We start from the raw sequence: 24033 nt of genomic DNA on the forward strand, positions 1-24033 counted from the left end.
GCCACGTGGATCCAGCCATGGATGAGTCCAATGGGAGTCGTATTTTTGAAGGAGTTGGTTTACAAAGAGGTGGTTGAGCCCATGCATGCCTCAACTACTAGACACTGAGGCCCTAGGTTCTTCCGGGGAAGCTCACTGTGTTGTTGCCTCACATGTTCATGCTTGTCATGGACACAGAGAGTAGATTAGTTCCATTTTAACTCTCTATAGGAGTGGCCTGGGCTGGCTGTTTTTGGGTGGTTCTGGGAAAAATGCCCAACCTTATTATTAAGACTATTTTTTCTAGAACATATTTTGAAATCCGATTCTTTCCTTTTTGCTCTCTTTAGAATATGTTTCTGTATCCGAAATTTATTCCGAGAATACATATCAAACACAATTTTACTTTAATTTACTTCCAATGGACCCACTTGGAGAGTTTCCTCCATTTGTCATTAAATTTTACTTCACTTTATCACTAATAATTTTATGGCAAGAGGTTTTTATAACACGAGAGTGCAATTTTCCATCAATAGGCATCATGGGGAATAGTCCATATATAAAAGGCATTAATTACGGAGAGTGGGGGGGTTCATGGCATGAAATGCAGAAGTTGTGGGTCCACGGAATGGAATTTACACACTGGTGTCTAGAACGCATTCTAAAATCCGATTTTTCTCTATTTTCTCTCTTCAAAATATATTCCAGTTCAAGAATGCATTCCAAAAATACATACCAAACACATTACTTCGGTATTAAACAAGCAAAACCTAAGAAAGGCTGAAGGAAAGACAATACACCAACCTTGTCTAGCAAAATTATTCCTTCCTTCGGCAGCTTCCTGAACCAGCATTGGGTGATGATCATTTCTCAATATAACAGAGAGCCCCAATTTCCCAAAATGGAATCTGGGTGGGGTCCCCACACCCACACATGTCTAGGCCTGCATGAGCATTTAGAAAACCATGTCTTTCAGGGCCCATGGGCCATTACTTGAAAACCATACAAGGTCAGCCCATTTACATTCCCGCTCCGGTCTTCGATTGGATCTGATCTTCCAGCTATGCCTCAATTATAATATTTGGAATCTTTTACAATTAAAGTGCTAAACGCCCTAAGGCTGGCAAGCTTCATGAGGCGGTAAAGATTTCAAAAATGTTATATTTTGATTTTGTACAAGTTTTCACCCTAGAAACTCTCATAAACTTGTACTAAGGTATATGCCTTATATATTGCATAAAAATTGGTATGTACTATGTAGCATTTGTGATGGATGGTAAACTGGCTTTTCAGAGCCAAGGTAATGACATCTTCTGGAGTTGAATTATAGTGGACAGGATTGTAGAATACCTCGACGAAGTTAATAAAATTAAACAAACTCCCACAAATGTATTGTTACTTTGCCTCATATTGCTCGAGTGGGCTGATTGTGGGTTCAAGTCGACACACTTCACTATCACTCGTTGGTCTTGTGAAAATGTTATTTGCCGTATAAAAGCTACCATCTAGAGAGGCTATGGTCATTACCTTGGAATATCCTTTTTTTTTATTTATCCTAAAAAAAAAAAAGGACCTAAAAAAATTCTTGACCAAGATCTCTACCCAGACCCTAGTTAGCAATTCGGCCGAATAATTCACGAATTATTAGGACGAATCGAATTTTTCCGAATTAAATGAAAATTTCTGACCGAATCTGAATAAAAAATAAAAATCGGTAAAATTCGCGATTTTTTCAAAACTGAAATAAACCACGAATAGATCGTGACGAACCGGATTGAACCGAATTATTTAGTTACCATTAACCCACTTAAAAAAAAAAACAAACAAAACAAAACAAAACATAAAAAACCAAAACCGAACGGTCTTAACTATAACCCTCTCTGAAAAGTGAAAACCACACCCCTCCCATTTCTTACAATCTTTGCAAACAGACTCTGCACCTTGCCTCTCGCCGATCGCTGATCGCCGATCACCGCCTCACTGCCTCGCCGCTCACAGCCTCGCTGCGACGCTGCCTTACCGCCTCGCTGAACAGCATCCTTCCTTCCTGCGGACTCTTGCGGCTACGAGTTAGTAATTATCCCCCTGAACAGTGGCAGCATTGACCATTAAACATTATAAGCAAAAACCATTCTATTAACTCAGCTCCTCTACTGAATTCAAGCAAGCCCTTGATTGACAGATGAAGAGGAAGAAAAATCCTAAATCACTGAACCCTAAAATTTTTATGATTAGGAAAAACCCCCAATCCAAGATCGAGGTTGCAGAGGAGACGAGGGATTCCGGGTTTGTGTTCTAGGGATTTTGTCAATTTGTTCCTTCCATTTATTTCTGGAATACAATTACATGATGGTTAATAAGGGATAGCATTTATTTACCTTGGATTATTTCTTGTAATTCACACTTAAATTTTTATGGGAGTTTTTGGATATCCGTTGGAGAATTGTTTGAGTTGTTTCCTAATCTGAGAAGAGTCTGTCCAGTAGTTTCTACTTTGTAAGAAGTTTTATTTTCTATTTATATGCATGTAATCCTACTGATAGGTAGACTTGAATATTGAATGAAATTGAGTTGAGTTTACCTCACAGATGTGAGTGCTGCTTTCCATCCCTCTCCCTAGTTTGGAGCTAACGTTCATCTCAAAGATTAGTTCCTTTTGTCATTTCTCTTCCCTTCCCTTGCATTATATTCCTCCTCCTCCCTCTTCCCTTCAATATTATTCTTCTTAATTTACTATTGCAACCGTATTTGTAAAATCGAACTATTGCCCTGAGAAACTCAACAACCCATTTTTAGTTGGATCAATTCCATTCAAGATCAATCCATTGGGTTTGGAACTTTGAAGCTATGAATGATAGCTAAAGGCAGCCCTCTCTGTAGAGCTTCAGCCAGAAAACCTGCTGGATTGGTGAGTTGCAACTCCCTTGTGGGCCTTATAGACTTAATTCTAGGCTTCCATCTGAGATCAATGTCTAATGTGGCTGCATCAAAAGGCCAAAAATAACCTGAGTTGACATAGGTAGAAGAAACATGAGTGCTTTTGATTTACATGAAGATATCCCTAGATGGAGTTTAATGGACATAACATGTTTTATATTTTACAACCCAAGTAATTGGCATAGTTTCTTATTAAGTTGATAGGAATTGTATGCATCTAGAGATGTTTTCTTTGTAATTATTAATATGATTTATTTGTTTGTTCATATGAAATGATTTTTTTATGTTGTTTTTTTGTGTTTCAACTTTCAACAAATAGGAAAAATGGGGAGACAAAAAGATAAGTTTTGGCAACATGCTGAGCCACTTGATAGTTCACATTTCAAATGCAAATTTTGTGAAAAACAAGTTTATGGAGGGGTCACTCGCCTCAAGTAGCATTTAGCTAAGGTTAGTGGTCATGATGTTGCACCTTGTGAGAAAATATCTGATGATGTCCAAGCAGAAGCTTTTCTTGCTATTAATTTTGAATCAAGTAGTAAAAAGTGGAAGAGTTGTACCAGTGGTGAAAGTATAGTTGGTTATTCTCATTTGACTCCTTTAACTATAACTAGTCAAAGGCAGTCCACAATGGAGAAAATGATCCCTAAGATGGATAAACCAATTTGGGAGAAATCTCTTCGTGACCTTTTTATTAAAAATAACATTTCTTTCAATGTTGTTCAATCGGATAGTTTCATCAATTTTGTGAAGTGCACAACCCGTTATGGTCCTAGTGTTCCTATTCCAAGTTATGGAACCCTTCGTGGAAGAATAATTCCTGAAGCAAGAAAAGACCTTGAAAAATATGCTGAAGAAGTAAAATTTTTTTGGAAGCAAACTGGTTGCACATTCATGTCTGATTCATGGACTGACCTGAAGAAGCGGTCATTTCTTAATGTGATTGCTTATTCCCCGGGTGGTGCTCTCTTTTTGAAGTCAGAGGAGTGTTCTCATGCTAGATTGGCTGCTCCTTATATATTTGATATTCTTGACAGAGTGATTCAAAGTATTGGCCCAAATTTAGTGGTTCAGCTAATTTCAGACAATGCATCCAATTATTCAAGTACACTTGATATGCTTACTGGAAAGTATCGTTGGTTGTTTAAGACTCGATGTGCAGCCCATGGTATCAATCTAATGTTGAAGGACATCTATGAAAAAGTTTTTTGGATTCAAGAAATTTTTGTTGAGGCAAAAAGAATTATTGACTACTTGTACAAGTCAATAATTGTCTTACAATTGATAAGGAGTTTCACAAAAAATGACCTAAAATATCCTTGCAAAACTAGATTTGCTTCAAACTTTTTAATGCTTCAGTCAATTGTTGAAGTGGAAGAGAAGCTTAGACTCCTAGTTGCATCAGCTGAGTGGAGGAGTCTAAGAAATTCTAGATCTGTTGAAGCAGATAGAGTAGTGTACACTATTCAAAGGGAGTCGTTTTGGAATGATTCAAAAGAGATTTTGAGATTTATGGAACCAATCATTCGAGTTCTTCGTTTGGTTGATGGTGATGAGGCTACATCAGGATATTTGTATGAAGCAATGGTAAGAGCCAGAGAGGTATTGAAAAAGCTTTATGAGGTTGACCATTGGTATAACCAAATTTTGGATATCTTTGATAAGAGAAGGGATGAAAACATTTTAAGTACCATTCACTATGCAGCTACTGTATTCAACCCTGCTTATTTTTTGAGTGAAAAATTCAAAAAGATTCCTCAATTGAAATAAGCAACAGATTTCATTGGTGAGATATTGGTTCCACAAGATGAGAGGAGAGAATATTATGGACAATTGGCAGTATACCACATGAAGTCTAGCATTATTTTTACTCCTAGTGCCAAGACGCTGATGGAAATTAGTCATCCTCATAAGTGTAATAATTACTTTTTTTTAAAAAAAAAATTATTTTATTCTTTCTTATGTAAAAATTACTTGTCATTTAAAATTGTATATATATATATATAAATATATATTTTATTTTACCAATGACAGGGGTTTGGTGGCATATGCAAGGTGATGCTATTCCTATCTTACAGAAGTATGCCATTCGAATATTAAGCCAACCATGTAGTTCTTCGTCTTGTGAGAGAAATTGGAGTGCCTGGGATGCAGCACAAACAAAAAAGAGGAATAGATTGTCAGCAGCGATGTTAGATGATTTAGTCTACGTCAAAATGAATTCGTTGATGATGAAAAAGAGGGGTGAACTTGAACAAAAAAACATGTTGCCCATTAATTTTGACAGTATTAGTGTCAATGATTTTGATCAGAGCATTGAGGACGTTGATAAAGAGCTAGAGAGATTATTGGATGATGTGGATGATAGCATTGCTGAAGACTTGCTATTTGATGCAAGTGCTAGTTTTACTGAGAGCGAGACTCAACCCTCAGATAGTATTATCTGATTTAGTTAAGTACTTAAGTTATTGTGATGTAATAACTTTTGTTATGCTTTTGTGGATGTTTTGCTTTATTTAGAATTTTTTCCTTTTAAGCATGGATGATGGAATCATGGAACTAGGTGAGTCATGGATTGAATGATGTGATTTTGAACTTTTATATTCCTATAGGACAATTTCTTTAGAAATTGGACTACTGTAACTATTGTTTCCATCACCCAATGACAACTTTTTTCTAGTTTTTTATTGTATTGTATATTTGAACTACAGTAATTTGCTCTTTCTAGGTGTACATATCAAGTTAATTACTTGATAAATAAAAAACATACAATAAATTATAAAAAAAAAAAATGTCTGATTTTTTTGCCCGACTTTTATTTTTGTAATTGAATAATTCTCGAATCCGAATCCGATTTTTTTTTGACCGCTTTTTTGACCGAACCCTTAAATTGACCAATCGAATTATTCCGAATAATTCTCCGTCCGAATAATTACCGAACCCGAATTTGCTAACTATGCCCCCACCCCATAGAAACCATTTTCCCACATATGATTTTGTTTTATGATCTATTATATACATATGAATATATGATTGTTGGTGTATGATATCTTGAATTCTGTCGTAGTTTAATCCAGGGAGTACTGGTGCAGGCGCCTCGACAGAACAGAACGACAGTCCCATTTTTAATTTGAGGGTTATTTTGTATTTTCCGGATTAGAGTTTTTCGCTATATATTTATAGCGAGATTTACTTTTTCTGCAAGCAATTATAAGAGGTGTGAGGACAAGCACTGTAACCCTATTCTCTATTGATAGTGAAGCAGGATCTCTTCTCATCGAGGACGTAGACAATCTTGCTGAACCTTGTAAATTTGTGTGTATTGTTTGTTTGTGTTTTCTCATTATCTTCTGCATCATTTTTAAGATTGCATTTCTACAATAATATCAGCCGTTAATTAAGTATAACTATGCTTGTAGTTCTTTGTTGATGATATAATGATACTATTGCTGGCTATGCTTGAGCTTTTGTTTTGGCCTTTGGCTGATCTGGGTCCTGCATGTTTGAATCCGAGGTTGGGCTGGGCCCTTTTAAGCATGTGCAAGCCCGAGTCGGGCTTTGTCCCAGCTTGGCCAGGGACTTTACACCATGGTCTGGACCAGGCTTCTGTAAAGCCCAAGCCCAGCCCATCCCATCCCAATTGCATCTATACATAAATTTCATCACCCTAGGGCTTTGACTAGTTGTATTGGTTACAAACACAGATTTGAACCTGTCTTCTACCTCAACACTAGCACCTGGAGCTTAGGATGGGCTGGGCTTGGTCCTGCATGTGTGAACCTGAGGTTTGTCTAGGTCCGTTCCAGCATTGGAAGCCTGAAGTCAGCTGCAAGCTCGGGTTCTACAGAGCCCAGGCCCAGACTAATTGGACTGGATACCTAAATTTCATCAACCTAAGGTTTACCCTAGTTTTTGTCTCTCCACACAATTTTGCATTGGGAGAAGGAAACTCTATTAAGACCTACTCATCTCCCCGTCCCCACCACCCTCCCCCCACCCGCCCCCCTTTGTTTTTTGGTAGAAATATTCCATTCGACAAAGGGAATCCAAGAATATTACTATGAAGAAATCCCAAACAAAATAAGTCGAGATTCCACCCACTTCTCCGCTCACTGATCTTCTTATTGGATATTAGGAAGTAGAGGCAAGTTGGGGTTGGAATTAGAAGAAAAAAAATGATATAAAAATTGGGAGCTCTGTACCACCTAGTAAGTGAGGACTCTTTCTTTTATATTAGGATAAACAGGTTGGGATCCTATGTATCACTTTAAAATCCATATATCTTTTGCACCAACTTTTAATTAACAGCTACCAAATTAAGTACTCTTATGTATTATGGTTAAGGTTGAAAGCTCCATTAATCGATTAAATACCATTGCAAATACAAAGGAAAACATGCATTAATCCAAGGGGGAGGTACGATTGAGGTATGGTTCGAAATTTAATATGTAATCCTAAAATAGGATCTACACACAAGAAAGCACTTGCTATTTATTGTTTATGAGGAGCATTCTGAAAACATAGGTCAATGGGTGAAAGAGGGTTTAACTGTTGGTACGTGTTACTCACTTCAACGTAGAAATAACGATCTTTATTAGAAGTTTAGGTGCGTTTGGTAACGGTCTATTGAAACGTTTCTGGAGTTTTTTTGTTCTATTGGAAAGAAAAAACGAAATAAAGCGTTTGGTGCATCATAGACGAGTTTCCGTTTTTTTGGAACCAAAAGTGAAAAAAGAAGAGTAGAAATTGGAATTGACAGAACGACAAATAGTTGTTCAGTCTTCCCAGTTTCTTAAAAAAAAAAAAAAAACTATTTGGGGGATTTTAGGGAAATCGTTCCTAATAAACTTGTCTTCCGCCCTAGCTCTTCATTTTTCACAATTTTGGGCACAGAGAGGAGAGAAGACCAACGTTTTGAAACCGTTTCAAAAACAGATTCACCAAACACCCTTTTTTTGTTTATCTATTAACTTGGTTTTTTTAATCCAAATTTGAAACATCTTTCTATTTCTTGGATATTGATGATACTCAATGTAGCACGCACTCCAAGGTCCTCCCAACCGTTTGATGTGCACGGGAGGGGCTGGAGAGGTATTGAGTCCCCATTAATGAGGGTTCTAAAGTAACTTTTTTTTTTTAAGTGTCTCCAACCAAACATCAATACCTGTGAGTGAAGAGATTCTTTATTCATTGTGGGTGATGGAAAACACTGTCCTTTCAACTCCTACAACTATTAAAACTTACAAACGACATTCTCAACACCAGACATAGAGGGTGGTGAAACGAAACCCCCACCCTAGTGAAACCCAAAAATCCACTCATTTTTTATGCCTTGTGCATAACCTCATCGGTGTTTAGTGCTCTTCACAACTTTTAGTGAAAATTGAATGATCCCCACTATGACATCATGGTTCACATATTTTTATAGTTTCAATTTTAGTGTGCTTCCAAGACTAACCAGTCCTAGAACAAAAGAAGCTCAATTAGTCTCTCATTCTCAATAAATCGTGGGGGAGATGATAGCAAAATTCTACATAAATGAGTATAGATTAAAGAAGAGAAGGAATCTCCAGACAGATAGGGAGTAATTGAAAGGCTCTCACATAATCATCTTTCACTTTGTGATTGTTTAATTTTCTTCTCTGAATAATCCCGTTTCGTCCTCTTCTCAAATACCCAAATAGACTCAAGTCAAGTGAATAATTGCAAAGTAGTTTCCAATAAGTATGGTAAGACTCGTCAAATATCATCCAAAATATATTATTCAACATCAATTTTAAATCCGTATATTAAATAACAAATAAAACATGTTGAAAGGACTGTTGAAAAACTTTGGGTTCGAATCTGAAACTCTTGTAGAGGAAACCAAACAAAGAAAACCAAGAACACGATTTTAATGAAAATTAATGGAAATCGATATGTACCTTGCACCACGTATGCTATTGAGCATGAGACTAGACCTCTTTGTGATGATGAACAATAAAGAACTGATTAGTGGAGTTCCATCTGCTACGATCTTCTGTAGCTTTTCACTCTTGGCACATATGCATTACTCCAGCTAGTGAGCAGAGTCTATGCTTCCAAAACCATAAAGGTAAAGTGAAGGTTGTAGGGACCATTAGCTTCTATTTATAATAGAATCCCTAAAACCCTAATTCATTCTCACAATGGATTGGGTAGAAGTTTCATAATCAGAGTGGGTCTATAACTGCTTGGGCCCAATAGATTAATCGGTATCAGTTAAGCTTACAAAAATATCCTAACAATCTCATACTTGGGCTACACTGATACTATTATCTTTCCATTGACACCTAGCCAAATAATCCTAAGACTGAACACCACTCAAACAAATTTTGATCTAATCAATAATCTCTACTGTTGAACAATAGTAAAAAAATACACCTCAATATACAGTATATAACAATCTAATATTACAAATAATGAAAAAATATCAATTCAAATCGCCTGGAAACATATATATATATATATATATAAGGAACTGATATCATACCTGTGATCACATGAAATATATATTTCCTTATAGGTCATTTTCTGATCCAAAGATAAGCCTACCTTGAAAACCTCACAGGTAGTAAACTTTAATATTAACCAATACTTAGGCAAACCGCCATTTTCTTGAATTAATATATTACTTTGACATACTGCTTGTGGTTAGTCACCACTACCATGGATTTAGGTCAAATAACACCATAAATTACAAACTTTGATGAACCGCCTAGGTAAACTACCACTTCTTTGGATTTAGGCTAAATACCGCATTAAATCACAAACTTTGACTAAATGCCACATTTACCATTAACTTTGGCTAAATACTGCCTTTTATAATGGACTTTAAATACCGCCAATTACCTTAACTTAATAGCTCACCGTCAATTACTTTGGTTAAGAATTGCCAATAAACCTTAGCAGACACCGCCTTTCAACTTTGACTTTTACCGTCTTTAAACTTTGGCTATCGCCATCATGATATCTTTAGTTAAATGAGATCATAAAGCTCCCACTAACCAAGCATATCAAAAACCTCAATAACACCAATGTAAAAAAAACACAGATCTTGAGCACTTTGTCCATAAACTTGGGTGACATCACCTTTAGGCAAATGTCACTATTGTAACTACATTGTTATTCTTTGGGCTAAGAATGCACTGGTCCTCTTATAAATCTAAATTTACTGTGAAAATACAATTATTTTTGTCACATATGAGCTTAGAGGCCTCTAAGTTACAGTCATTTTTATACATGTATTTTCTTTAACTTAGGTGACATCACTTTTGGGCAAATGTCACCAATTTTATGCTTAAAAAAACTATGAAATAATAAGATGTGCCACTTTGGTGGATTTCACCCATTTCTTCCATAACTTCCTAGAAATAGACTGTGCAGCATAACATGTGCGGAAACTCACACCCAATTTACCTCTAATATATTTATCCATCATATGGTGTTTTAATCAAAACATGAAAGCACAAAATGACATGAATATTTACTATATATTTCGGTCATAAATTATTTTTCAACATCACAGTAATGATAAACCAATAGCAAAAACTTAAAACAGTTATGAAACAAATCGAAAAAAAGGGTTCCAAAACAGTCATTTTGCATTAAGAATAACTCAGTACACTGAATTTTTCCTCTCATTGGTTGAGCCACATAAAACAGCTTAAGGTTCATAATTCTATGCTCACACTTGGTTCAACCAGTCATAAATTAATCCATTTATTAGAAAACACAAATTCGTTTATATATGAAATAGACCAAAACTTGTTCACATATGCCCAAACCTAAAGAAAACAACACATTTTACTTTATTAATGTTCATAAACAGGCTTTTAAAATCAATGGCAGTGTTTGAGAACCTGTTATTAGATTGATCAAAGCCGATTCTAATCTAACCCAACTAATCCAAATTAGTCCAATCAGATTGCAAAAAATAACAATGAAATAAACTTAAAACCTATGATCATAGACATGTGAAACTCATCCACCCTATTGCCACTAATCAATTGGTCAATACCTTTTATGAAAAAACTCTTTGCTTTAAAAGCATAATACTAGACTTTTTATTTGGTTTTTCTAGTACAGAACTTTAGGTCCTTGATGCACATGTAGACCTCCATATCATCAAGCCACTTTTAAAAAACATTCAGTTTAATGGTTCAACTCAAAGAAGAATAATACATTCAACATAAAAGTAATACATGTAATATCAGTGAAATTAAAAAGCAATATTACATCACTAACCATTAAACATAACTAGAGTGTTAACCGAACTACATTCTCAACCTTTGGGTTTGGAATGCACTGTCCACTAAAAAACTGCAATGACTATGAGAGTGTTTTAACTTTCAAAAATTACTAATACCTTTGGGTGAATAGCAACTTCTAGGTTAAGGCTTGCAAATACTACATTTGCATTTATTCTTATCTTTGATAATGTCACCTTTGGGCGAGCATCACCTAATTCCTACTATAAGTGAAAATTCATTTTTTCTCTCTTTCTTTTTCTGCTCTTCTCCTCCTCTCACCTCTGGTCTGCCTTGTAGGGGGTGAATGGATTGAATGGTCTCCAAACATGGTCTGACAACTATGGGGGAAAGGGCAAAGCACGATTTTTGAAGTCGCCATCTAGGATTCAGGGCCTAGAACCCTATGGTGGAGCCCAATTCTAATTGAAGGTTTGAGCTCGAGTAGGGGGTTGGATTCCTGTGAAAGGAAGGAGCCCCCGAATTTGACTTCATATTTTGGTTTGTTCCAGAGATAAGGGTCCATGTCAGATTAAGAGTGTGGTAAAGTGTTAGACACCTACTTTGCCTGGAATTTTCAGTCTTTCCACCAGAGGTTTGGATTTTAAATATTCTCCCCCGAGAATTTTAACAGCCTAGGCTAGCATGGAAGTATTATTACATGAAATAACGCAAACACATATTGAAAAACTTGCATAAAAAAATTACATAAAATTATTGAAATATCACATGAAATATAGATTTATATTAAAACCACATGAAATAATAAAATCTACATAAAATAATAGAAAATACAATTATCTTATGTACATGCACGTACAATGCCCCATGACATGACAATTATGATCGTTATTTCATATGAGGAACACATGCGATAACACATAAAATGATAAAATTTACATAAAATGTAAAGATGCTAAAATTAATACATAAAATGACAATGATAGATCATTATTTTATGCAATAGACATATAAAATAATACAAACGAAAATGAGGTATGTATTATACATGCAAATAGAATTACAATGTAACATTTACATGATAACGACCGATGAAAATGGTGAATTTTTCAATAATTTTCCTCAACTTAGGGGCAACGATTTAATTTTCTCCTCTCTTTCTTGGAGAAATTAAAAACTTTCGGGATTTAGGTAAAAAAAGTTGACAGGGTTTCTTTTTCTTTGCTAGGGTATGAACATGGGTTCTGGTTTCTGAAAATTTGATTAAGGCTTCCGCACTACATTCTTGAGGTAGGAATTAACTGTGGAGATTTGGGCAGGGTTTCCACGCTATATTCCTAGGGTCAAAATCAACTGTGGAAATTCGGGCAGGGCTTCCACACCGTATTCCTAGGGTCAGAATCTACTGTGGAAATTTGGGTAGGGCTTTCGCACCGTATTCCTAGGGTCGGAATCAACTCTAAAAATTTGGACAAGGCTTTCGTGCTTTATTCTTAGTATCAGAATCAGCTCTGAAAATTTAGACAGGGCTTCCACGCTGTATTCCTAGGGTCAGAATTAGCTCTGGAAATTTTGACAAGGCTTCCGCACCGTATTCCTAAGGTTGGAATCAGCTCTAGAAATTTGGATAGGGCTTCTGCGCCATATTCCTAGGGTCGGAATCAGCTCTGAAATTTTAGACAGGGCATCCGCGCCGTAATAAAAATATCAAAATTAAATACAAATAAACTTAAACAGAAGTTTCATTCTAACTTGATATGGATGACATGGATGACATGGACTCTGTCAACTTCAATAAGCTTGGCTCGGTCTATTCGTTTTCTTCCCACTCTCTCTCCCTCTCTTTTGTTGTAAAGCCCCTGGAATAATTTTTTTTTCTTCAGGGGTTCTCCACTATTTTTTCCTGGGGTTTTACATTAACCCGGGGTCACTATTTATAGAAGGGATTAAGGGCAGCCATGTAAAAAATACCTAGGGGTGTGTAAAGGGGGGCCAAATCTGTGTAAGCCCCCTAAAAATCCTTGTAAGGGCTTACACGGATGTGTAGGTCCTTACACGGAAGTCCTTACACAATCCGTGTAAGGTCTTACACGGATCAGTGTAAGCCTTACACAGATCCCTCCCCTCTGTGTCATTCCATGGTGTATTGAAACAATACGTGGCACCCTGTTACACCTCCAAATACTCCCATAGATTGGGCGGCTACTTCGTAGCTTGGGCGGCAGTAGCCCTTGGTGGAAATCTTATCACGTAAGTTGGTTGGCAAGATAGGGTTTGATTTAGGGTGGTTTTGTTTGGTTTAAGTTTTTGGCTCAGAGTTTAGCCCTTGGTTTAGGTTAGGGTTTTGGTTCAGTTGTAGGATTTGTTTTAGGGTTTGCTTTAGGTTCTAGTTTAGGGTTTAGTTTAGGTTAGGGTTTTGGTTCGGGTTTAGGGTTTGATTTAGGGTTTAATTTAGGTTATAGTTTTGGCTCGGGTTTAGGATTTGGTTTAGGGTTTAGTTTAGGTTTAGGATTTGTTTTAGGGCTTGGTTTAGGTTAGGGTTTTGGTTTGGGTTTAGGGTTAGGTTTTGGTTTAGGGTTTGGTCTGGTTTAGGGTTTGGTTTAGGTTAGGGTTTTGGTATGGTTTAGGGTTTGGTCTAGTTTAGGGTTTGGTCTAGTTTAGGGTTCAGTCTAGTTTAGGGTTTAGTCTGGTTTAGGGTTTGGTTTGGTTTAGGGTTTGTTCTAGTTTTAGGGTTTGGTTTGGTTTAGGGTTTGGTATGGTTTTAGGGTTTGGTCTAATTTAGGGGTTTGTCTGGTTTAGGGTTTATGGTTTGGTCTAGTTTAGGGGTTGGTCTGGACTTAGGGTTTGGTTTGGTTTAGGGTTTGGTCTAGTTTAGGGTTTGCTCTAGTTTGATCTGGTTTAGGGTTTGGGTTTGGGTTAGTTTAGGGTTTGGTTCAAGTTTGGTCTGGTTTGGGTTGGTCTGGTTTGATTTAGGGTTTGGATTAGTTTGGGTTGGTTTGGTTTTGTTTAGGTTTATTCTGGTTTAACTGGTTCAAAGTTTAGGTAGGAGTTACGGCACATCTGGGTATCCATTTTTTTCATACAAGATATCAATGAGATCGTATTTCTGAGTAATTTCCAACGATATGAGAATCGAGCACATGCTAGGCTCGAGTGTCGTATTCTAGCAAAAGGTATTAATGACCATTTTCGGTCACCCTCCCCACATCATTAAAAATGCTGGCTTTTGACTGATCACAAGTTCTGGGATAATTTGGACTTGTGCTAAAATTTCAACTTCTTTCCGAAAGAGAGAATATATGCCTCCTCATTACCTGTAATTCATCATTGCCTAGGGGGGACAAAATTTGGTGTCTACAGAATATCCCTCTTTAGCCGAGATTTTGCAACAGCCGAAAGGGCAAAGAAAAGAATAACAAAATTTTGTCACCTAGAGCATGTACTACCGATATCCTGCTCAAGAATAGTGGAGGTGCAATGCAAAAGACGAGCGATTAGACTCTGGTGGTAAAATTCGATGAAAACAAGAAATTAATATGACAGTATATCCAATTGACTAGAATCGGTGTATCATACCACTAGAACTGAATCATTCATAAAATGTTCTGGACTTGACCAAGAATGCAAGTATGAGGGAATTAAAGTACAATTATCTTCTCATATGGAAGAGAATACATATCTGAGAGACGACTCACAATAGAAATTGTAAGGATATCGTTCTTATAATGTACCTCAGCTCTTCTAATCAAATTGACCACTTTGTAAGATTTCTTGATTCTTCTAATTTTATTGATATCATAACACGAAAATTGACACTGAAATTAATATTTTCCAATATTATCATAGAAATGAGGCTAAAGTTGGCACTTTCTGCCGCTGTTTGTGAAGATGATATTCTTATTATATAATTCGGGCAATGCAATTGGCACTTTCTGGCACTGTTTGTGGAAATGACGCTCTTTTCACGATACTTTAACACTAAAGTTACACTTATGGCACTGTCGGAGAAATGTCATTCTTGTAATGACATTTTGGCATTGGAATTGGCAATTTATGGCGCTGTTATGGATATGGCATTCTTATTCTATCATCTTCACAATGGAATCAGCACTTTTTGGCACTGTTGTGGAAATGACACTCTTTTCGTGGTACTTTAACACTGAAGTTACACTTATTATCGAAGAAATGCCATCTTGTAATGGCATTTTGACATTGGAATTGGCACTTTTCTGGCGTTTGTTGTGGGAATGTCATTTTTGCATTGTTTATTATTCCTTGGGCTATTATTTTTTTATTTTTTTAGGTACGATGATTTACTTCACGGGTAAGGTCTCTGGTTCAAGTCCAGGATGGTCCAACTGTGCCAGGGAAAAGAATAGAAGAAGCATCTGACTCTTTCATGCATGCTCCACTTGGCTCGGGGGGATATAGCTCAGTTGGTAGAGCGCCGCTCTTCTAATTGGGTCGTTGTGATTTATTTATTTATTTTTACCTAAACAATGTTTGTACATATGTTAGTACATATCATGTAAGGATGCAATGGATGCTAGTGTTTTGTTATGTTATAACAATGTTATTTCTTTTGTTTAGGTTATGCACAATTCCCTTTTCTTCTCCACCACTCATATGAAGGTAGATAGAAAAGGCTAAATTTATTTCAACTCTAAGCTTAGGTTTACAACAGACGAAAAAACAGTTACATGGAAATACATAAACCAAAAAACCAGATCTTTAACTATCTTCACTTAAGTGTTTGGAACTTTTTCTTCTAAAAGACCTTACACTAGCTGCCTTTGCCACAAATCTTCTAGCAGATCTATGACACCAGTGGATAGCTCCTCCAGGGGATAAAAGTTCACCACTTCTCCTGGATCTATTTGAGGTAACTGATATTGTCGCCGCAGATGAGTAGGTAGATAAAATGACATGTGAGTCAAAACCATTAGCCTAACATAATTGCACCCTGGGGTATTCATAATAGGATTCTCAATTGGCGACCATTGACAGGTCCATCTGATATTATCTTCAGTTTTCTCTTGAAGGTACTCCTGCCAATTAGTAATTGAGTGAAATTCTGGAATTTCCCTCCTTGTCTGGTACTGGATGGCTATCAGCTTACTATGTTGGAAGGACCTTAATAGTTGTAGCTTCTCAGTTAACCAAAGTTGGAAAGTAGCAGGACACCCCATGCAGTGATTTGTACCAAATTTACCAGAAATGACCATTTGATCCAATCTTTTAAGTGTTTCAGTCAGGATTGTGGGAACAATGTCACAACCTTCTTGAAGTTGTAACACTACTTTGATGATGGGAGTAACAGCTCCACGTCTAGGATAACGTAACAAGTATCGTACTATCATGCAGAACAGATAGATATTACCTCTATGCCACTGATCCATTCCCTCCAAATATCTGTATTGAGAAAAATCTTTGGCTACTTCAAAGATGTTTATTTTCTTGAAAACCATGAACTTCTTCATTTCCTTCCTATTCCATCCAAAGAATTCCTAGATATCCTTGGTGTAGTCTAATTGCAGAGTAGGACGAAAAAGCATCCCTTTGGGTAGAGAGAGCAAGCAACCTCTGAATTCTTTCAAAGTTGGACACATTTCTACTGACCCAAATTTGAACACATGCAGGTTATAATCCCAATGCTTGTGAACTTCCTTCAGCAAATTATGGCATAATTCCATGCAGTGAATCTGGCTACGAACGTGAAGATTTGTGTCTTCCAACAGCCTAGAATCATCCACATTCATGTTCACAGTCCACCTGCGTAGAGTCTCATCTAGAGTATTTACATGGGGATAAGCCATAATTGATTTGTTCCTGGATGATACAAGCGAACAACTTGATAAAAAAAAAATTGAAATGAACATATACAAGACATGGCAACAAACTCGCAAATATTTTTATTCTATAAGAAGATACTTCTGACAGAAAAAAAAAAATATTTCATGGACTAATAAGTTCTTCATCATAATTCCAACTAGAATTCCAACTAGTACACTGAAGATAGGATATTAAAGTTGAAAGGTGAACAAAAAGAACCACAAGTGGGGAATGATCTGACTTGTGATTGATAATGCCAAGTGGCAATTTTTATAAATCATTGATGATGGAGAAACGAATTATTGGGGAAAACAAGCTCACTAGTAATTAAGGTGCCAAGTAGCAAGATGATGATCTTAAAGCCTTGCTTCCTTTGTTGGACACTCGAGACAACTCTAGATCTCTCTCTCTTTTTTTTTTTTTTTTTAGAGTTTGGCTTAAATGAGATCGCACTTGAGCATACCGAGTTGCCAACGTATCCCTTGTGAGGAATCAGGTCAAATGTAGTTCAAGTGGTTACCCTGAACTTAAACATAATATTTTTTCAGTTGATCCATACTAACCAAACTTGACAATTCATCTCCATCCAAAACCATGAGTAGTATGGCTTTTCCTGGCAAGACTTTCTTCACTGTGAATGGACCACTCCAATTTGGTCAGAACTTTCCCCGAAGTTCTTGAGTAGGTGCTCTTTGTTCTCTGAGAACCAAATCCCTAAGTTCAATGTTTCAAGGGAGAACATTTTTGTTAAATGCTCTTGCCAGTCTCAACTTATACTTTTTAAAATTGTTCATTGCTTTCATTCTATTTTCATCCAACAAATTAAGTTCATCATATTTAGGGTCCATTTGATAACGTTTCAAGAAACGTGTTTCAATAGCAGAAACGAAACAAAAAGCGTTTGATAAAACTATTTCGTTTCACTTGTTTTCAGAAATAGAAATTAAAATTTCTACCTATTTATGGTTCAAGAAATGACCCAGGCGCCGTTTTTGAAAATGACTCGTGGCCATTCTTTCGCGGCTTACTATTGACTTCAAGAAACATGACTTATCAAACACCTTCAATTCTGTTTCTGTTTCTAAAAACGAAAATTTATGTTTCTGCCGTTTCTTGAAACAGAAACGACAGAAACGTTATCAAATGGGCCCTTAGCTTCTACCCATTCTCCTTCTAGTAATTTGCTTTCTATGAGGACTCGAAGAGAGGGGACTTGTATCTCAATTGGTAATATGGCCTCCATTCCGTATACAAGGGAATATAGAGTTGCCCCTATAGAAGTGCGAATCGACGTCCTATATGCCTATAATGTGTATGGTAAGTGATCCGCCCAATCTTTATACGTATCTGCCATCTTCTGGAGAATTACTTTCATATTTTTATTAGCTGCTTCCACTGCCCTATTTGTTTGTGGATGATAAGTGGTGGATCTATGTCGTCCAATCCCAAACTTGGTGCAAAGTTCATCGACTTGCCCTCGAAAATGAGTGCCTTGGTCAGATACCAATTGTTACGGGATCCCCTGTCGACAAATGATGTTCTTTTTAATAAACTTGGCCACCTTTGTAATAGTGAAGACTGAATATGACTGTGCTTCTACCCATTTGGTGAAATAGTCAATTACTACCAATATGAACTCATGACCATTTGATGCTTTGAGTGTAATTTTTCCTATAACATCAATACCCCATCTAGAGAATGGCCAAGGAAAACTGAGCGAATGCAATTCCATTGGCGGAATGTGTATGACATTGGCAAATATCTAACATTTGTGGCACTTCCGTACGAAATCTACACAACCCGCCTCCATTGTGTGCAAAAAATATCCCAATTTCAAGATTTTTTTGGCTAGCATTCTTGCATTCATATGAGGTCCAAAAGTACCTTGATGTATTTCTTCATCCACACACAATAGATGAATTCCATCGAACGATCTTTTGTACAACAAATCGTCTTGTAATGTGAATTGGGTAGCATATTTTTTGAGAAACTTCTTTTCCCCTGATGTTGCTTCTATAGGATATTTTCCTTCCCTGATGAAGTCCACAATAGGAGCAAACCAAGATCTTCCATCTATTGCCAAGGCATTCACTGAACTATGGTAGATGGGCTTTACCTTTCTTTCAACCAGAAAAGGTCTTACTTGGCTATAGAACTACACTCAACCATTGATGCTAATGTTGCAAGAGCATCGGCGAACCAGTTGCTATCTCTCTAGAAGTACTCAAAAGAAATTTCTTCATAATTCTTAGAGATCTTCTCCAGATATTCTTGATAAGGCTTCAATTTCTCATCTCTAGTCTTCCATTTTCCTTGAGTTTGGTAGATTACAATGGATGAGTCACCAAGCACTCGGATTCTTTTTAGTCCAATTGTCAGAGCTATCTCCAGGGCTATTGCATATGCTTCATATTCAGTAATATTATTGGTGCATGAAAAATCAAGCCGAAAAGATGAAGGCAAATACAATTCGTCGGGTTTTATTAATAACACTCTTGCCTCATAACCTCTTTGATTGGTTGCTCCGTCAAAATATAATTGCCATATGTTAACAAAATTTTCTTCTTCAACCACCATGATTTTCTCATCTGGAAAAGCATCATCTAATGATCTTCCATCTCCTATGGGGTGTGCATACAAATGATCCACAATTGCCCTACCTTTGATAGACTTTTAATTGACATATGTAATGTCAAATTCTAAAAGTAATAGCAACCACCTCGCCATTCTACCAATGAGTACGGGATTTTCGAATAAATACTTTATAGAATCCATTCTAGAAATCAAGTGAATTGGATATGCCACCATGTAGTGTCGTAGCCTTCTTGTTGCCCAAACAAGAGCAGTGCAAGTCTTTTCTAAAGATGTATACCGAACTTCATACTCTAAGAATTTCTTGCTCAAGTAGTAGATAGCCTGTTCTACTCCTTTTTCCCTATCGTTCTGAGCTAACATGGACCCCATTTAGAATTGCCCTACTGACACATTTAACAGAAGTGGTTTTCTTTTTACTGGTGGCATAAAAACCGATGGATTTAACAAGTATTCCTTGACTTTGACAAAGGCTTCTTGACATTGGGAATTTTACTGTGTGGGCTGATCCTTTTTCAACAACTTGAACACTGGTTCACAGAGAGTGGTCAATTGGGCTATAAAATGGCTGATGTATTAGATGTGACCAAGGAATCCTTGTATTTCCTTCTCAATCTGAGGTGCAGACATGTCCCTGATGCATCATTGGGGTCACACCTGTGGTGGCAAGATCGCCCAATATGCAATGGAATCTTTCACATGTAAGTACTCATTTGACCCAGAAATAAAGGCTCATAACATATTTTCGCCCAACTGATACAAAAAATCTGTGACAATATCCCCTACAAAAATATAAACTTAAGTTAATTAAATTAAAATTTAAAGTATCTATTTACATAAACAGATGCAAAAGGTGGAATCCAATATCTGTCAGGTAATCAGGACTTGTAAAGCTAAAACACAGATACGGTAAAAGGCCAATTATAATTGTTAAAACCAGGATGTAAAGGAGTCGGTAACGTGTACAAAATCACCAATACACCTTGAAAATGCCTAAACAAATGCAAACGGTTTATATTTGCCACCTTGAAATAGAAACAAATGAAATAGTCACGTAGAAACTTGAGATGATTCCTGTTTCCATCCCAACCTCATACAAGAGTAAAATGTTCAAATATGATACCAAAATCAATAGTACATGGCACAGAGAACTAAAATATTGAAGTCCACAGTTACTACTTCATAGTGGACACAAATGAATGTGAAATGACAAAGTTAAACAAATAGACCATTAACAGAGTAATAAGCAAGCATTGCGCACCATTGTGAGACCGAGAAAGGCCTAAAGAAGGGATTTGCAACTAAACTACCAGTTGCTTCTTCTCCTCTAAGGCCACATGAACCTGACAAAAATTGTATTTTTTTTTCTTTGTTGTGGAGAGGGATGGCGAATGGGGAAGGGTCTGTACTTGGACATGATAGTTACATAAATTTTGATGGTGCAGATCGATTGATGGATCTGCTAGTGGTGGGATTGCTTAATAAATAGAAGGGGGAATTCGAATCTGATGACCTACAAACAAGGTGAAGCAGGGAAAAGTGGAGAAAAAAGAAAACCCCAAAAGTGAGGAAGAAAGGAGAAACCGAGGGGAAGAGAGGATAGAAGAGAGATCACAAGCAAAATGGGAGGCGGGGAGGAGGCTCACCCACAGCCTTATTCAAAAAAACTGATTCTATTCCATTTCAAAATCCGGTGGGGAGATTGGTTACATATTTATTAGGAAATAAATCAAAAAAAAAACTCCTAAATTAACTCAACTACTGATACGTTCCTAAACTAACTCAAAGACTAACAACTTAATTATTAAAATATAAGACAAATCACTATCCAAAGCACCAACATGGGACCCACTAAAACAAGGTAATAATTATAATTGCGTACCCCTTAATCCCCCACTTTTAGACTTTGTAATTCAACCCATTATAGTAAATAAACCTAAAATCAATGCCCCACTCAATCCAATACTAAATCCTGACCCAAATTTGAACCCAAATTTGAACCAGACCTTCATTAGTTGAAGGATATGTAGAATCAGAAGACAGTGACAAAGGCATTTGGTAAAGCCAATGGTATAATTCTAGCCTTGGTGTAGAAACTATTAAGAGAAGGGAAGTGAAGAAAACAATGGAACCAGATCCTCTCCAGTGCACTAGTGCACCTCTGATGGTTGGGGGTGCATGCCCAAGTGCTACCAGCTGTCTGATGTGCACCAGAGAGGATTCAGGTCCGGAAACAACCCCAGTAAGAGAGAGAGAGAGAACTATTAACTATATGGAGCCAACAGTTTGGTGATCAGTTGTGACCAACTAAAGATGGATTGGCAGGCTTTGAACTAAGGTCTCTAGTTTGAACACTAAATACTTTAGTGTCCATGGTTGAGGCCTGTCACTTGTTTGCTTTCTAGCATTAGGCTAAACATGGGTTGGTGAAATTTGATAAGAATTCGACCCAAGGACAGGGTCCAAAAAGTAAAACAGAAAAAAGGAGGGAAGCATACTAATTTGGTCAATCTTACGCTAAAGATATACGTGTAAAGCAAAGCAAGTAAACAACAACTGAAAAAAAGGACAAGCCACCCACCCAAAGGGCCATCATCATGAAAGAACTGGATAGACAGTATGAGAAATACTCCAGAACATTTCAAAAGGGAGAATAGATAAAGAAAATACAAGTACCTTACTATAGGGAAATTCCCAAAAGGTCCATCAACTGGAATAGTTCCGCAGATATCACTCTTAGAAACATCAAAGACCTTAGAAGCTAATTAAAATGTAAGTATTTATTATTAAGAAATATATTAACTAAAAACTATATAACCTCGGAGCTATGTTCCTCTAAAAAAGAGGGTGTAAAGTAGATGTAAAAGTAAACATTCAGCAATTAGAAATCCCCTCCCTGGCAAACGTCCTCAACACAGTCAGCAAATCAGCATTATGTTGAACCTGATATGCCTGTAATTAAAGAAAACAATGATTAAAAAATATTACAGAAACATTATTGAGGAAAAAAAAAGTTTACATACTTGAATGAGACTGCCCAACTGTGGCATCCAAGATTCCAACAAAACTGAATCCAGAGCCGTCTCAGAGAGAAAATCCATGCATATAGTCTCCCCATGAAACAAGTAGATAATATTTAATAAATAAGTATAAACCAGATTCAATATTGAACAGTTTAATCTAGATACATGTTGGTCTTTTGGTTGGCAATACCAAAAGCATAATTGGCAGCAGGGCTGATCAAACAGAGTGCATCGATAAGAGGTGGATCAACGGGTTGCTGCTCAGCCATCTGAAAAATTATTAACCAAAATAATTGAAAGAAAATAGATAATAACAAAAGGCTACACAAAACAAGTATTTAGATAATCGTACGCACTATCATCTATGTTTCCCTCATCTACAAAAATAAAAAATATTAATCATTAGCACACATTAAATTAAAAAAAAAATGTAAAAATTTGAACTTACATTGTAAGACCACGACGTGGCCTCTGAAGATTCGTCCCTCGGACCAAAGTCCATGCAATAAATCATCCCGAATACTACATTAAAAGTAAAAGTAAATTTAAACATAAAACTGAACACAAATAACGCCAACAGTAAGAGACACTTACTTCTGCAGGGCTTTGATCTGCACGTCCCTCATGTTTTGGGGGATAGCCTAACAAGAAAACAAAATATTGATAATTATTCCATAGAGACACACGACACCTGGGGCTAGGAGAAATGCAAAATTGAAATCTAATGTTCCTGCACCTCAGAAGATGATAAATAAGGTGGTGCGTCTGGAACGAGGACAGCAAAAAATGTAAATAATGCAACATTCAGATCTAGGAAACAAAAGCTTAAACTTGCAGGAGAAGAGACAACTTACTGATTAAAGACTCCATTCTTGAAACAGAAAAAGAAAATAATGCAGCATTCAGATCTAGGAAACAGAAGCCAAAACTTATAAGAGAAGAGACGACTTACTGATGAATTCTTGAATCACCGGCGAGAGCGGCGAGAGTTGCAGAATCGGTCGGAGGAAGCTTTTGAATCACCGACAACACTTGAATCCGAAGCGCCAAAATAAGCTTTCCCTTTTCAAAATGCTATTTATACTGGTCACCAATAAACGATTTGGACCATCAAACTATCTACGGCTAGGATGACTCATCAATCAAAGGCGGTTTGTTTTATTAATTTATTAAATATTTTCTTGATGCTTGTTCGCTGAATTCTTTTCTTTATAATATGCCTTTCGTTCGTTCGATTTTCACTCGCCTGCTGCCTAAACTTGGCCACACCCCACCCTTAATGAAATGTGTAAATTTTACCCTCATTAATGCACCCCACCCTTAATGAAATGTAAAAATGTTACCCTCATTAATGCTTTCTCATGTATTCTTATACTTACTCTTAGCAGAATACTTTCCTTTATATATTCTTTCCCCAAGATGTAATCAAACATCCCTAGTAA

The 24033-nt window shown here is 36.7% G+C and overlaps 1 protein-coding gene and 1 long non-coding RNA gene across 4 annotated transcripts; one reads left to right on the forward strand and one right to left on the reverse strand.

The window, feature by feature from the left end:
- The first annotated feature begins 3546 nt into the window (after positions 1-3546).
- On the forward strand, positions 3547-4686 carry LOC122064155. The gene has a single exon (XM_042627861.1). The coding sequence runs from the start codon at positions 3547-3549 to the stop codon at positions 4684-4686; it is 1140 nt and encodes a 379-aa protein (XP_042483795.1).
- A 17538-nt stretch (positions 4687-22224) lies between these two features.
- LOC122090591 lies at positions 22225-23646 on the reverse strand. Of its 3 annotated transcripts, none has more exons than XR_006143687.1 (5): positions 23544-23646; positions 23186-23232; positions 23040-23113; positions 22782-22860; positions 22225-22520 (listed from the first exon to the last, which is right to left on the reverse strand). It is a non-coding gene; the product is annotated as an uncharacterized LOC122090591 (long non-coding RNA). The 3 variants fall into 3 exon arrangements; XR_006143681.1 differs by having other exon boundaries at positions 22592-22860; XR_006143680.1 differs by having other exon boundaries at positions 22225-22860.
- Between the last annotated feature and the right edge of the window lie 387 nt (positions 23647-24033).

The sequence above is a fragment of the Macadamia integrifolia genome, chromosome 2, assembly GCF_013358625.1.
Source record: "Macadamia integrifolia cultivar HAES 741 chromosome 2, SCU_Mint_v3, whole genome shotgun sequence".
In the NCBI taxonomy this organism is placed as follows: domain Eukaryota; kingdom Viridiplantae; phylum Streptophyta; class Magnoliopsida; order Proteales; family Proteaceae; genus Macadamia; species Macadamia integrifolia.